We start from the raw sequence: 15,808 nt of genomic DNA, 5'->3' as shown, positions 1-15,808 counted from the left end.
ATTATAAACAGACCCTGGGCCCCACCCCTGGAGACTCCAACTTCAGGCCATGGTCCTAACCCTCGATGTCATTAAGAGTCACCCTACCCTGCCTTGGACAGCTGTGTTGGAGGTTCCAGGGTGACAGCTGGAAGATGATTTTAATAAGCTCACCAGGCTGGAGATGATCAGCTCGGGCCATAAGAAGAGCCCATCTCTGTATATAGGCTTGCCCAGCTTTTGAAAAATACAATATAAAAAATCTTCATGGGAAAAGAGAAAAATGAGGGGCTAGGTATCCTCATGGTAAAGCGATTTTTTTTTATTTGACCAAAGATTTCAATCCAATCGTGAGATTCTTGGTATATTTAAAGTAGAATTCAGTGGGCCCAAATTCTACCTGAATGCATAACTTTCTCCCTGTTCATAGATCTAGTCTGTATACCTACTGTGTAAGGTGAGACAAACCCATAATAAAATAACAAAATATTGCCTGGCCTTGCTTTCTCAGTTTCTCACAGTTGTGAGCCCCAGAAAGTGAGTTGGGGGAGTGGAGGGAAGCCTCTTGTAAACGTTGCCTTCAGAGTGAGTGACTTACTGATCCCGAGCTGACCCTCAGAAGGCCTCTCCTCACACAGCAGAGATCGGGGGCATCTGTCTTTCCAGAAGCCTATGCTTCTGAGCCAAAAACCCAGTTATTCTGGGTAACATTATGGGGTAGCGTCGGCATAACTTTCCCATTCACTGGGAAACCAAAGAATTCACTGGACTCGTTTTATGGTCGTATTTGCTCTCTTGCAATGGTCTGGAACAGAACCTGCAATGTCTCGGAGGTGTGCCTGTGAAGGTCTGCTCAGAAGACAAAGAGGTCATGCTCTGTCTTCTTTGTGCAGTGGCTCTGCTGCCCAGGGGACCAAGGGGCATGATCCCAGCAGCCTGTCACATTTTCCCTTTTCCGGCCCTCTCTGTGGTCAGTGATCTAGGTCAGTGACCATCGTTATGGGTCAGAGAAGAAAAATGAAAAAGCAGATCCTTCAGGCAAACTGTGAAAAGTTGGCTGAGAATGTGCTGTAGGGTTTCCGGGCAAATGAACAAATGTAGTGCCCGTGCACATTCGCCCCCTATCAGGGAATCCCCAACATTCCCTCTCATCTCTGGCTGCCTGATCCTTGTGAAGATCATGTCCTAGATAGAAGTGGGGAGCTGTTGTAATTTCTGTCCCCTTCTAGAATGTTCTGTGAGAAGACAGTCACACCCAGGGAAGGCTTGGCTCTTGGGGCCCAGGGCTATCCTGGCAGAAGTTTATACTATGTTCTCCAGGGGTCCCAGTTTGAGGGTTGGCACCAATAACTGATAGCCTGCTCAGGGTCAGAGTCAAGCTGTTGGCTTCAGCCTTGAAGACTGGTGCCACCTCGCCCTCTACTATGGCTTCAGGATTCCACTGGAAAGATGCCATGCAAGGGAGACGATTGCCTGTGAAATGAGAACTGAGAGGCTAATGATGTAACCTGCCTATCCAAATCAGTAGCGACTGGTGTTACTCCCCTCTGGTATGCCCCTCCCTTCAGTGAGGACACAAAAATCCCCCCTCTTCTGGGGCATGCGGGACAAGTGTGCAGTGCCCCATGAAATCCTTTCTGCTGAATTCTATGTCTTTGGGGACAAAGGACAGAGGTCAGCAGAGAACTGACCTCTTGGACAACGTGCTAGGGGTTAGGGTGCCAAGAGTGGCCTCTGTAGGGCATCTGATGCTGGCTTAGTGCTGTGATGTTCACGGACGCAGGCAAACGGTCTCTCCCTCTCACAGACACCTCTGACAGCCCAGCTCACGTTCCTAGCCTGAAAAATTCCTAGCCCTGAAAACAATACCCGCAGTGGCCTATGAACCAGCCACCTCTGCTCTTTGTTCTTACAGTGTTGCTGGAGCAGGGCCACAGAACAGATCTAACTAACCCTGGCTACCAGCAAGCCAAGGCCACGGGCAGAGAGAAGGACCAGAGTCAGACTGGTCTGAATTCCACCTGCCCCTGCAGGGCTCCTCTGTACGTCTCCAAGTTCACATGAGGGGAGAGGACCCCCATCCCAGGGCTCCATTTCTTCCTGCAGACGGGAGCGAGGCTGCTGGTCTGGGCCTCCTGAGGAGCCAAAGGCATTGAATGCCATGTGGGTCTCCTACAGACCATGAGCAGTCACGCTGGAGGCAGAAAAGTCAGAAAGGAAAGAAAAAGAGCAGAAAAAAAGCCCAGAAGGGACGAGGGACGGACAGCAGAGGAAAAGAGGCAGAGGGAAACAAAGACCATGACGAAGGAAGGGAGAGGCAGGGGGAGGAAGGGAGAGGGACCCGGGCGGCCACTGCTGCCTCACCGTGCCTTGCCCTCCCAGCCCGCACCTGCCTAACAGGGTAAAGGTCTGATCATGGCAAGTACATTCCCCCATGATCATGCCTTCCAGACTCACATGGGGGCACCCCTCTATGTCCGGCCTCACCAACCTTAGGGAGCATTTGCTGACCAGCCAGGGACAGACCTGCCAGGAGGCTCGAGGTCACCGCGCCCGTCCCCGTGGGGTCCGCCCAGACCCTGGTTGGAAGGATACTGTAGTGTCTTCATGTAGGTCTGGATTGCCTGAAGCCAGTCTGGGATCGTCATCGACAGCCTGTAGTTCGGAACCTGCGGCACTGAAGGCTGCAAAGCAGTAGAGAGAGAAGTCTTTATCGAGGAGATGCAGCGGGTCCAGTGTCTGCGGGCAGCCATGGGGAGGGAAGCACAGCAGACGGCCGCCGGCACAAGGTCTCCCCAGACCACGGGGTCCCTCGCTGGAGCTCCGCTCCGCATATTCTGCCCTGGGGCACCACGACTCTCTACGGCCCTCTGTGTTTTGTGAATGTGAACGCAGCCTGCCTCCCCACGGGGGCCTCAGCCTCGTCTCCTTCAGCCAAGGACCCTGTCTGTAGTGTCCCCCACTCTGCCTGGCCCAGGGTGTTCACAGGCGCGCCCCAGTCACCCTCACATTTTCACTGCACGGCTGCACCTTCTGCTGCATGGCTGGTATGAACCTTTATACTCCGGGACACCACCAATGCAAGACCTCTGGTGCCCTGCACTTGACCTTAGCCAAAAGGCCGAGAAGCGATGAGACCTATGGTGCCCTGAAGGAATGCAACCTGGTGCCACACATGCCTTCGGTCCTCAACACCATGTCCATCGCGGCCCCTCCCCGAGTCTGGCCCAGTGGATTAGCAAAGACCCCCCTCTGGCCATGACTCTCCCCAGGTAAGGGCAGCCCGTCTGACTCATGAGCCATCCTACCCTTTTACCCCTCACAACTGCCCAGGCACCTCTTTTCCTCGCCTGCCCCTTGGTCAGCACCCACCGAGTGTCTATGACTGAGCACAAAGCACGGTTAGAGCACGAAGCTCTAACTGCTGCCCGGAAGAGAAGAGAACAGCAGGTGACACTTGTGGTGGGGGAGGGGGGGAGTGCCTCTTCCCAGGAGTTTAGAGCTAAGACGCCAGCTCTGAGACACCAGGCAGCTCTGAGCGGCCAAAGAGGCCAAGAGCGAGCACAAGCAGGGGCTTCTCCCCCAGCCCGTCTCTTCCTGGGAAGCAAGGGATGGCATTTCCTCCTCCTGTGTGCGTCTAGGTCCCTGAAGCTTAGCCTCCGGCGGGGCAGGGCTGGGGATGACAGAGACACTCTGTCCCCGTGAGCCTGGGGCTCTAGGAGAGCTGCTGCCCTGAAGGAAAGGGGAAGCTCCTCCAGGCGTAAGCCACTTAGGGAGGAGCAGAAGGGGCCGGGGCGATTAGTTCATCCTCGAGAAAACAGGGAAAGGGAGGCTCTGGGGATTTAGTGCTTAGCTGACAACGGTGAAGCTGCTGGTTGGAGAGACTTGGGGACAGTTCTGGGCCGCCTGGCTGGGCCCCAGGGACAGACACCCCCGAAGGGCGTGCTCTGGCTCTCCCCCTGCTCTCCAGGCTCGGGCCCGCAGCGACGTGGGAGGGTGCGCTGCCCCGGGGCCTGTGGCGGGCCCCTGCCCTACTTCCACACCTTCCACACCTTCCACAAGTTTAGCTGCATTTACTAAAAATGCCACCTGACTTTCGCTCCCTCTCGGGCTTCTCTTTTCTCTCGGCTTTGCAACTTTCTATCTCGCAGCAACTGCCCCTTCAGCAGAAAGGAAACTAATCACACATCCCACTTCACAGCCAAGGTGCTGAGTGTGTGTGTGTGTCTGTGTGTGAATGTGAGGGGGTGTGTACACACACACACACACACACACAGCTGTTCTGCAAACTACACTTTGTTTACAACACAAATCACATTTCTGTCTTGGAGAGTAATTTTGGGGAGCAAAAGGTTCCAATGGGACCATTGGCTCACGTGACCCTGCCCCGTGCGCAGGTGCGCGTGCACACTGAGGAAATGTACTATGTATTATGAAATATTTCCTTACAAACACTAGAAGCATCAATCTTGTCCTTGCTTTTGCAGTAACATCCACGGATCTACCCATACCTGGAATTCTGCATCAGGATGTGCCAGAGATGTCACGGAGAAGTGAGGAGAGAAGGGGAGATGTGACAAAACATTTCTTTAGCACCTGCTGTGTTCCAAGCTCTAGGCCAGGGACGAGGGAACACGGAGATGGAGGAAGGGTGGAGGGGAATGAGACAGCATTTCTGCACATAAAGTGCTGTTTGATTCTATTTAATACAAAAGATGGTAAAAGCATGTGGAAATAACCCCAAAGAATCACCAATCACCTAACGGATCCTCAGAGGGGTGTCCCTTGGCCAGATCCCTGCCAGAGCCAAGGGACTTGGTTCAGAGGTGGCTGTGGGGACCAACCACCAAATTATTTCAACTCCCCCAAAGCCCAACAGAGCCCACAAGACCCAGATGGTGGGGTGGGAAACAGGCAGCAGCTGGTCCTCAGAATAGCAGCCCGGTGGCGCCCAGAGGCTTTTAAAAACAGCTGCCTGGTTACCTCAGACCCGGCTGAGCGCGTGCGGGAGCTGTGGCCACATTCCACCAGCCCCAGCTGGGGAGCAGGGCTGCGAGGGGGAGACGAGCCGAGACAGCTGAGGGCTGATGTCATCAGGCTACAACTCACCCTGCTGTCTGGGATGGCTGGCCGGGGCTCCGGCTGGCAGCCGGCTCCCAACTAGCACCTTAGGCCGCCAGTGCCCCCAAAGGACAATGCACTGTACAAACCAGGCGGGCTCCTTGGCTGCTAATTATGAGACAGACACAAGATCCGAGTCCCTGGTCTATCACCTACTCGCTGCGGACGCTGTCGAGCTCCATGACTTCTCTAAGCCCATTTCTTCCTTGATAAAATAGGAAACTATCACCTACTTCAAACCGTCGGGGCGGGTTGTGAGGATTGTAGGACCTAATGTACAAAGCCGGCAACTTGGCATTGGCGCTTGGTATTCTGGAAGGGCTGGCTATGTTAGCCTTCATTACTGATGTGTTTTCGGGATCTAGCCTGGGGAAGCCTGGACGGTCTGCACTTTCCTGGAACTAGAAGATAAAGTCAGCAGGGCCCGAGTCTCTGCACACTCCACGTGGAACATCGCAAAGATGCCTTCTCACCCCAGTGGAGGAGGAGAACACAGTCATTTCCCCCTTCAGACACGTCTTGACCAGGAGCTAATATCCTTCATTCATGACAAGTTCATTCAAAGTTTTAAGAAAACTCTTCAGGGGCCCCTGGCGGGCGCATCAGTACAGGATGCAACTCTTGATCTCGTGATCATGAGTTCAAGCCCCACATGGAATGTAGAGGTTACTTAAAATAATAAAAAATAAAAGAAAACTCTTTGGTCTTTAATGAAAAAAAAAATGTCCCGAAAGGTAGAAGCAACCCAAATGTCCTTTGACAGCTGAATGGATAAACAAAACGTGGTACAGGGGCACCTGGCCGGCTCAGTCAGTAGAGCGTGGGACTCTTGATCTCGAGGGTCAAGGGTTTGAGCCCCATGTTGGGCATAGCTTATTTTTTAAAATATGGTAAATACATACAATAGAATATTATTTGGCATTAAGAAAGGACATTTTGAGGGACCCCTGGGTGGCTCAGTTGGTTAAGCCACTGCCTACAGCTCAGGTCATGATCCCAGAGTCCTGGGATCGAGTCCCGCATCGGGCTCCTTGCTTGGCAGGGAGCCTGCTTCTCTCGCTGCCTCTGCCTGCCAGTCTCCCTGCTTGTGTGTACACTCTCTCTCTCTGACAAATAAATAAAATCTCCAAAAAAATAAAATAAAATAAAAATGAAATTTAAAAAAAGGACATTTTGACACAAGCTACATGATGAACCTTGACACAAGCTACAATGTGATAAACCTTGAGAACATACTTAGTGAAATAAGCAAAACACAAAGGGACAAATAGTATAGGATACCTCTTTCACCATCATACGCCTTTACCCGCAGGGTATACATTCTGAGACCCCCCCCACAGATGCCTGAATCTGCAGATAGTGCCAAGCCCTAAATATACTGGTTTTTTTTTTCCCCATGCATACATATACCTATGATAAAGTTTCATTTATAAATTAGGCCTGGTAAGGAGATTAAGACAATCAGTAAAATAGGACAGATATAACAACATTCTGTAATAAAAATTATGTGAATATGATCTTTCTCAAAATCTCTAATTGTAGTCTATTCACCCTTCTTGAAATAGGAGGTGATGAAATGCCTACATAATGAGACGAACCGAGGGAAATGACGTAAGGCATCGTGACCTGGCGTTAGGTTACTGTTGACCTTCTGACCAAAGGTCAGAAAGAGGATCGCCTGCTTCCAGAGAGCTGGGAACCATGGATGGCAGAAACCGTAGAAAGCGGAACAGTGGCGAAGAGGGGCCAGCCGTCTGAGGCTCCCACAGCCATCAGATTCATACAGACAAAGCCCACGGGTGGTTGCCAGGGACGGAGGGGTGGGAGAAGACGGAGTCAGCGTTGAATAGGTACAAAGTCTCAGCCAGGGAAGAAGGAAAACTTCTGGAGATGGAACACAACAGTGAGAATTACTTAATGCACAGAACTGTACACTTAAAGATGGTTAAAATGGTAAAATTAGGTTTTGGATATTTTATCGTAATTTTAAAAACAGTCATGAAAAGACAATTTACCAAAAAAGTGAATAAATATTCAAAAAAGAATTTCAAGCTCACTAATAATTTAAGAAATGCAAAGTAAAGGGGCGCCTGGGTGGTTCATTGGGCTCCGTGTCTGCCTTGGGCTCAGGTCATGATCCCAGGGTCCTGGGACCGAGTCCTGCATCGGGCTCCCTGCTCAGAGGGGAGCCTGCTTCCCCCTCTCCCTCTGCCTGCTACTCCCCCTGCTTGTCTCCTCTCCCTCTCTCTCTCTGACAAATAAATAAATAAAAGCTTAAAAGAAAGAAATGCAAAGTAAATCCACTGCAACATGCCATTTTCACCTCCAATCAGTAGAGCTGTTCTGAAATGTGGACACCTAATGTTGACAGGGATGCTCTTAAAAGGCACAATGGGAACATAAATTGCTACAACCTTTTTATAAAATGCGCTTGGCACACTTTTTTTTATCTTCTCCTCCTTGACAGACCCTAAGAGTCCCTCCTCATGTTATTTTCCCCTGTTTCACCTGAAACCCCAGCCTCGATTTCCACGGCCCTTCCCCTCAAGGTTCCTGCCACCTGCCGCCTGCCACCAGCCCCTCAAGTCACAGCCCAGCTGAGGGAGGTGGAATCCAGAGGGAAGAGGTCAAAACCAGCCTCTCTACATAGGCCTGTGGTCTGGGTCCCTGGGGGGTGGGGGACAGGAGGAAGGAATGGGCTGGGTAGGAAGGTTATTGTTCAAGAATACGGAAAGGAACCACGGGCAAGGCTTCTGTGGTCAGGCTCCTTCTCATCCCATTCTCGGCAAACAGAATCACCTGTCCAAAGAATGCAGGGAGAAATGATGTCAGGGGACACAGGTGTGCAAATGGCATCCCCATAAGCAAGAGAAGCAGAAAGGCAGAAGAGAAAGCAAGGAGGCAAGCCAGAACACTGGGCGCCAGGAATCTTTAAGCAGAAAGAATGAGAAGAAAGCAAAGCCTTTTGCTGCCCCTGCTCTGGAAGAAACAGTTACCAGCGCAGACACACCAGGCAACTCGGAGAAGCAGCACAGAACATCAGTCACCAGCCCAGAATGGAGCCCAGGCCTCTGCCTCAAGGGCAGCCAGGCCCCTGTTGAGGGTGTCCTGGTATGGAGCTCTGGGGGGGTCTCAACCTTGGGCCAAGCAGGAAGGACAGACCACGGTTCCAGAGGCAGGAGTGTGCTGCCCGTGTGAGCTAGCAGCGGGCAGAAGGGGGCCCTGGCCGCAGACTCGCAGTCTCACACCTCTCTGCTCAGGCAAAGCGGAGTCCTCTAAAACGGAATCCTTCCCTAATTTAGAACCGACATGAGAATGAGGCACGAAAACGTGGGGTCTTTAAGAAACGATCACTGTTTCCTGCTGAATCCATTCTGGCTGCCCCTTGGAGAGTTCAGCTCAGCCGGGAGAGAAGCAGGAGGAGCGGCTTCCGAGCACACCCTGCTCTCTTTTCTGGGCCGGGCGCTCTCTCCGCCTCGCCTTTCTCATCCTCCACCATCCTCCGACTGACTCTGCTGCTTTTCCGACTTTCCGTGAAAAGCCCCCGCCTTCACCTAGTCCGCTGCTGCCTTGGACCCAGTAACCACCAGGGGCAAGGCCTGCAGTCACACATTTAAAAGGAGGCTTGCAGATGGGGTGAACCCCCAGACCCCTGAGCCCCAAACCTCCCACTCCCGCCCCTGCCCAGGTAGAGGGACCTGGACCTGTGAGCAGAACTTCCCAGGGCTGTTCACAAAATGGCCTCAAAGAAGTAGCATTCCATCCTCCTCTTAAAGTTCTTGTACCTTCCAGCGCTCTACCATTGCCCACCCCCACTCCTCTTTTTATTTTATTTTATTTTATTTATTAATTTGACAGAGAGAGAGAGAGATCACAAGTAGGCAGGCAGACAGGCAGAGAGGGAGGGGGAAGCAGGCTCCCTGCTGAGCAGAGAGCCCGATTCGAGGCTCAATCCCAGGACTCTGAGATCATGACCTGAGCCGAAGGCAGAGGCTTTGCCACCCAGGCGCCCCCACCACTCCTCTTCTATACAAAGTCCTCAGCAAGACACTTGCTAAAGGAGAAAAGACACAGACCCAAAGGGAAAAGTCTGCCCAGCTGAGTGTGAGAACAGCCCTTGGACTGTTCAAAGAAGTGGTCCCTGGAACCAGAAGCTGTTTTGAAGATGTTTCCCGTCTCAGGACCTAGGTAGGGGTCAGGGGTTGGGGAAGGTCAGGACCTGGGAGAAGGGGATACGGAGATGGAGTCAGAGAACACGCTATTATGATGCAACGTAAGAGAGAGAAATGTTAAGTTCAGGTTCAAAAAGCCAAGGTCTGTGTTTGGCCTGGGGTTTTCCCAGCCTGGCAGGAGTTCTGCTGTGACTTCAGGTTGCTGCGAAAAGATAAGACGGTGTGGTTGCTATGTATAAAAGGGAACTTTTTTTTTTTTTTTTTTCCCAAGAACACATCATTCAGCCACAATAATGGAAACATCAGGTACAGGTCTCAGGGGAAAGTAATCTGTGTTTTAAACCACTCAGACAACATTGAGAATATTGTGTTTCATAGGTGCTTATTTTAGAGGACTGACTGCTGACAAACTAGCAAGTGTCCTAGAAAGAGGGTGAGGAGAGTGCTTTGATCTGGGAACTGTGACACTAAGACACAGTGAAAGGAGTTACGTGAGGACAAAGAACTAAAGGAAGATGCAGAATGACGGAAGGTCACGGTCCTGAGGACTTGTTCTAAGTCAACTCTGTTGTCACACAGCTCAGCATTGGAGATCTGGAGACACGTAGGTCTTATCGTCAAGGGACTGAAGAGCTGGAAGGAACTTGATATGAAATCTTGTCAATTCCCATTTTACAGATGAGAAAACTAAGACCAGAGTTTGTTTTTTTTAAGTGAGTGACTGAGGCCACAAAGCCAGAGGCAGCACCACCAGGACTAGAATTCAGTCCCTTGATTTTTATTCCAAGAAGGCTGTGTCGTAGTAACATTCTAGGGAGCTATGAATAGTGAAGGAGGTAGGGGTGCGCTGCTCTGATTCAAAGGGCAACCCAACAATTAGTGGTCACATGGGGCTGAAGGTGAAAAAGGAGAATTTCTGTGCCACTGAAGACAAGAGTTTCCCAACCACCAACACCCAAATCTGGCCAGGCTCTGGGCGAGCTGCCCTGTGAGGTGATGAGCTCCCCATCCCCACGAGGTCTCTGGGAAGAAGAAGGGATTCTGCTGAGAGGGGGGAGAGCAGTCTCCACCAAAAAAAACACTTTCTGATTCCTATGGAGAAAAGGGGTCTGCACACACAAGACCAGGAGAAAGCCAAAGCCACCCTTAGCAGTAGGGTCAGAGGTCGGGAGCTGAATTAGATTTGCAGCATAGGACAGCAGGAACAGGCCTTGGTCCCCTGTGGCCACCTCTCTTCCAGGGCTAAAGGGCTCCCAGGTCCTCCTTAAGTAAAGCACGCCTCAGTCAAGGAAGGACAAAAATCTGAAGTCAGAACTGCCAGCCGAGACCAGCGTTGTTCTCCTGCTCCAGGAAAGCCCAGCAGGGGTAAATCACAGCCGGCAACAAAGCAAGAAATGTCCTCATTGGGCATAGTGAAGGGCTCCGTGACCTGCTGCAATAAAGCACTGAATGATTGCAGCAGGAAGCTTCTGGGCCCTGTCACTCCCCTCAAGGGCACATGCAGCTCTCTGGCCTGCAGGGCTCAGATGCTCAGGTCACCAGATGCTCCAGGTTAGGGACTCAGCCAGATGGCCTTTCAGGTCTCAGGTCTGGCATTCCTAGACCAGCCCAGAAGTCGTCTCAGCCACACCAGTGTCCCCAGGGGGCAACGAAAACCATCTGCTATGCCATCACCCCCAGGCTCTGTAGCATTTCTCTGCAGCTTGCTTTCTGAGGTCTCATAGAGTGACCACCACACATCTCCCTCCCTCCGTCTTACTAACTATATCCTTGGCCACCAGACTCAGTCTGCTCGCTGGCTTCTCTCCAAGGTAGAAAGAGTTTCGCTCCTGAGCCTCCATCTCTATCCAGGGAGACTAATGCATCATGTGCACTGGAAAGTCCCTTTTAAGCAATAGCCAAAGCTCTTCTTCTTCTTTTTTTTTTTTTCTTTTTTTTCTTGGAGCTCAGATAAGCTGAGAAAAGAGACAGTTCACTGCTTTGCAAGTTTCAGAGGTGAAAGTCACTGTCATGAAAAAAAGAATTGGCAAAAAGTCTAGAAATGATTCACGCTGAGAAGTCTGACTGGTTGATTGCAAAATTCATTCACAGCCTGATAAATCATTTGCAAAGGAGAGACAGGCAAGGACTTAAGAGTCTCCAAAGAGGAAAAGGAGGGTGTGATCCCTGGGGGGGGGGGGGGGGTTTCTGAGCATTCTTGGCAACACTGGTGTTACCTGGTGGCTACCAGGTGGCTTATAGCTTTTGCTGGAGGAGGTGATGGGGGTAGCAAACAGAGTTTGGCTGGAGATTCAAAGAACCCTTGGCACCGCCAGACCACACAGTCCCAGGACTGCAAGCCCTCCATCTCTCCCTCCCCCATTTCTAAGGCTTCCAAGACAAACGTCTCAATTAAGCAAAGGGGGACCGGCCCGGAAGAATGGGGGAGCATAAGGGAGTCCAGAACCGGACCAGGAAAATGGACATCGCCTCTACTTGCTATGCAGATTGAAGTGTTCCCATCATTGCCCACCCCACCCTGTCCATCGAAGCCTCTGACCTTTGCCAAGAAGGTGGCGTTCCTGATGGCGCCCACCATTTCTCCCCCCTTGGGGTGCACCTTAGCCACGTGCATCCACATGCGCTCCCAGGTGTGGCTGTCGATGGGGAAGCCGCTCTTGTTAACGTGAAACAGCACCCCGCCGTCTTTGTCCTCCTCCTCCGAGCCCCCACTGGTGGCGAGGCTCACGGGCCGCGCGTGGCTGCTCCGGGACCGGGTGCCTTTGGCGCCTTTGGGGTGTGGGCAGCGGTGAGTGTCGGCCGCGGAGCCGGTCATGGTGGGGCCGGGGCGGGGCGGGGGTGCGGGGGGCGCGCGGCGGCGGCGGCGGCGCGGGGGGGCGTGTGCGCGCGGGCGCGGCACAGGGATCAGCGCCCCGCGGGGACGGCCTTCTCCATGCCTCTGGCTGCCGCAGGACGCGCGAACCGGGAGCGGCGGCTGGAGCTCCGCTTACGGGCCGAGCCTGAAATCAGTGGAGACACAGCACACACCACGGGTAAGTGGACACCAGAGGCGGGGCGCACTGTGTCCAACGGCGGCGGGGCCTCGGAGTGGCCCCGCGTCACTCCCCGCTCCCCCCCGCGCGCCGACAGACCCCTCCAGCAATTGCCCACGAGCTTGCAGCCCTGCAATTCCCGAGGAAGGCGACTCGAATTTTGCCCCCAAGCTTCACACCCGCCCTCAGACACCCGGAGGGGGATCCACGGAGCGCGGAAGGTGCGGAGTGGACGGGTTGGGAGAAGAAAGACAGCTCGTGCTGCGTGAAGGAGCAGGAGGTCCCCGCAAGGCTCCACGCATTCCTTGGTGCCAGATGTGGCAGAGCGCCAGTCGCGCCCGGAACGTACCGGCACGTGAGCGCCCGGGCTGCCGCGAGGGCGCAGCAGCAGCAGCCTCGGCTTGCAAAGGCGGCCGCGATTCGGCCCGGAGGCCCTCCGGGAGCCGGTGGGCGAGGACCGGCTGCGGCTCCCAGGCGCCCGTGCAAGTGGCGCCGCCCCCACCCCTCCCCGAGTTCCAGCGCCAGGCACCCGGGGGACTGGCTGCGGGCGGGGCGCGAGGCGGGCGCGCCGCAGCCCCCCGACCCTACCTCGGGCCGGCCAGGGGCCTCATGGCCGCGGAGCTTCTCCGGGCGGCGGGGGCGGCGGGGGCTGCTGCGGCGGCTGCGGGGGCTGGGCCTGGGCCTGGGGCTGCTGGGGCTGCTGCGGCTGCTGGGGCTGCTGCAGCCGTCGCCTCATTCCATGTCCCATTCTCGAATGTTATTCTGTGACATATAACCGAGTCACCCGGGCGGCCGCCGATGTTCTGAACGCGTCCATTGGCCACCGCAACAAAGAGGGGCGGGTCCCGGGCTCGGGACTCTACAACCGGGAGCTCCGCGACGCTCTGATTGGCTCCGGGGATTCCCGGGCAGGAGAGGAGAGGAGCAGGGGGAGCTGGGCGGCCACGCGAAATCCAATCGCAGTCTTGTCCTGGGAGCCCCGCGGGGCTGGAGCGTTTGTGCATGGGACTTAAGACCGAGTTTCCCCAGGGATGGTGGCCGCCGAAGGTGTGCAACTGTGGGAAGCAGAGGAGAAACAAAGCCACCCAAGAAGTGACCCCAAGGTGTGGGAGGGCTTGTCTTGAGAACTTCGTTCCCTGAGGAAGGCTGGACAGTCACCTGCCCCTGGCAGGGAGTGATGGACGGTTTAGGCAGGGGCTGTCACACGAAGGCACAAAATTAAATCTTTTTTTTTTTTTTTTAAATCTCACATTACGGATTTTCCAAATCCAATTAGGGGGCACACACAGCATGTACCTTCTGACATTAGTCTTCATTAATAAATTCCTTTTGGACCCATGCTGACATGCGCTGTCATGGCCTGACATGGCCCAGGAGGTCAGCCAGGCCCCAACTATTCTCTCACAGTTTGAGTTAGAGCAGGGGCTGGAGAGTTACTTGAAAACCATGGCGAAGTGGGAGTCTTTCCACACTCTCCAAAAAATATTTTTGTCTTAAAGACGCCTTTCCCTCTCCCTTAAAGGGAAAAAAAAAAAAGAGACTTTATTTATTTAATTTACTTTTGAAGGGGCGGGGAAGGGGCAGAGGGAGAGGGGCAAGCAGACTCCGCACTGAGCAGGGAGCCAGGTGTGGGGCTTAATTACCCAACGGGGAGATCGTGACCTGAGCTGAAATCAGGAGTCTTAACTGTCTGAGCCACCTAGTAAGAAAAGTAAAAACACAAAAACTGAGATGGGAAGAGCACCATACTAGACACCAAAAGTCCAGGTTTGTCACTTGGCTAAGCTGTGTGACCCAGGACAAGCCACTTGCCTGTTCTATGCCTTAACTTCTCTTTCTGAAAAGAGGCAGTAGGGTACCGCTCCCCCAAATACACACACACACACACACACACACACACACACACACACACACACGAGAGGTCTATTCTGGCTCTAAGGTTCTCTGATTCTCTGGTTTCCTCTCTCACTTAAGAAAGTGGCCATAAATTCTGTGCCTGTTTTGGGAGGGTAAGCAGTTGTGATAGCAATGCTAAGTTAACCTGGAATTAAGAACATGGTCATCGAAGAGCCACTGCTGTTGGAGCGCACGGTGAGTGGTCGGCGCCCGCAGAGGTCCTGGAATGAGAACAATAATGTAGGTCCATTCAGACAACAAGAAGTGAACCAATTCAAAAAATTGTCTGAATGATGCAAATGAAATGGCACCCTTGAAAAAAAAAATCAGGAAACTGAAAGAAAATTATCCTCTCACCATATAATTGCTTCAGGTTTCATTTCTCCATTGAAAGAACACGTGCCTCAGGGAGTGATCTGCTTTCTCATCTTGAACATCCTTCCTCTGCTCCCTCCCCTCTCCAGTCCACCCCCTCTCCTTACTTCCCCTGAGTTTCAAGTCTCTGGAGGCCACATGAGGATGAGGATCTTGTGCCCAGGATGCGAATTTGGCCTCACAGTCCCGCAGGAGAAAATGGAGCTCTCAAAGCCCAAATGATCCGTTGGCAAAAATCGAAGAATGTCTGGCAAGTTTCACCTTCCTTGGCATCAATTCCCAGTGTCCCACTCAGGCCAAGTCCAAACAAGTACAATTACCCTATTATACCAGGGCCTGGGTCCTGCTGTACCTGAATCAAATCCTATGGACCAGAGAGGTTTATCAGTTCTTGTTCCTGCTCCAGACAACCCGGAACTCCCTGACAGCTGGGGGGAAAGCATTTGTTGTTCGTCTCCCAAATTCCAGCTGTCCGTTCTCTTCTTCCCTGGAGTGGGCTGCCACAGGGACCCAAGTGACATGGCGTATGAAGAGAGCTAGGAGCTTTGGCTACTTTTCCTGAAAGGTGATAAGAAGGCTTCTGAACCGAACTGTGTAGTGCCAGTGAAGGACTGAGAGACAGAGGGTCCTTTTGTTGAGAAATCTTTTGCATTACAGAACTGTGTTTATTGCATGGACCAGCCAGCTCTAGTCTTCATTTCCTTGTGTACTTAGTGTTACATAACACTGAACCCAGGCCAGACAGATGATGGGTTTTGAAAGTCCAAACAGTAAGGGTGGCGTGGCCATATAGACACACACAGTGGGACCCAGAGCCAACTTGTGATTTGAACGGGGACACATGGTGACTAGACGCTCAGCCACTGAGAGCATGGTCACTGCCGTCTGAGGGTATAATGAACGGACTAGCAGACATGTGCAGTGGAAGGTTTGGAGCAAGAAAAGCGGGTCAATAGTGTCTCCTTTTTCAAGTGCCAGCTGCTGAGGTCTCAGAGGTACGTCAGACAAAATCCCACCTTAGGGTCCATCTATCTAGCTCCAGCACTTGTTGATGTTAATAGCCTGGTTGATAGCACGGTTCGAACACACCTTGGCTAGAGTCGCCTTTCTCCAGGCTCCACGGCTGCCTCCACAGCCAGCCCGATCGGTTTAGCCATCTGGAAGGGACCAGTCACCCGCCCCAGGCAGGACCCTCTTGGTGTGGCTGCACAGACAGGCTGGCCAGCCCCACGT

The 15,808-nt window shown here is 53.0% G+C and overlaps 2 protein-coding genes across 8 annotated transcripts in view; both read right to left on the bottom strand.

Annotated features, from left to right (window-relative positions):
* The window catches only part of VASH2 (vasohibin 2), a 38,387-nt gene extending 26,266 nt beyond the window's left edge, over positions 1 to 12,121 (bottom strand). For 4 of the 7 annotated variants that reach the window (XM_059412674.1, XM_059412675.1, XM_059412672.1 and 1 more), the window contains exons 1-2: positions 11,812 to 12,121; positions 2,575 to 2,663 (exon numbers count right to left, since the gene is read on the bottom strand). In XM_059412674.1, the coding sequence (XP_059268657.1) occupies positions 2,575 to 2,663; positions 11,812 to 12,087 (365 nt within the window). In that variant the 5' untranslated portion in view covers positions 12,088 to 12,121. Of the gene's footprint in view, positions 1 to 2,470; positions 2,664 to 11,811 lie in introns of those variants that run through there. The other 3 variants (XM_059412673.1, XM_059412670.1, XM_059412676.1) reach the window with 2 other exon arrangements.
* Positions 12,122 to 12,131: 10 nt separating this feature from the next.
* LOC132026322 (collagen alpha-1(I) chain-like) lies at positions 12,132 to 13,308 on the bottom strand. Its single transcript, XM_059414231.1, has 3 exons — positions 13,081 to 13,308; positions 12,654 to 12,888; positions 12,132 to 12,271 (listed from the first exon to the last, which is right to left on the bottom strand). The coding sequence occupies exons 1-3, from the start codon at positions 13,306 to 13,308 to the stop codon at positions 12,177 to 12,179; spliced, it is 558 nt and encodes a 185-aa protein (XP_059270214.1). The 3' UTR covers positions 12,132 to 12,176.
* Between the last annotated feature and the right edge of the window lie 2,500 nt (positions 13,309 to 15,808).

This window comes from Mustela nigripes, chromosome 10 (genome assembly GCF_022355385.1).
Source record: "Mustela nigripes isolate SB6536 chromosome 10, MUSNIG.SB6536, whole genome shotgun sequence".
Taxonomy (NCBI): Eukaryota; Metazoa; Chordata; class Mammalia; order Carnivora; family Mustelidae; genus Mustela; species Mustela nigripes.
Note: the sequence above shows the minus strand (reverse complement) of the source record. Positions and strands in the feature narration are given on the sequence as shown.

Bases quoted from the DNA above. Each gene is read 5' to 3' on its own strand.
- LOC132026322 (XM_059414231.1), bottom strand. From the start codon at position 13,308: ATGCACAAACGCTCCAGCCCCGCGGGGCTCCCAGGACAAGACTGCGAT. The intron at 12,889-13,080 runs GTTATATGTCAC...GGCCCGAGGTAG, and splicing joins GCGGCCGCCCGGGTGACTCG to GGTCGGGGGGCTGCGGCGCG. The intron at 12,272-12,653 runs GTACGTTCCGGG...CACTGATTTCAG, and splicing joins GCCCGGGCGCTCACGTGCCG to GCTCGGCCCGTAAGCGGAGC.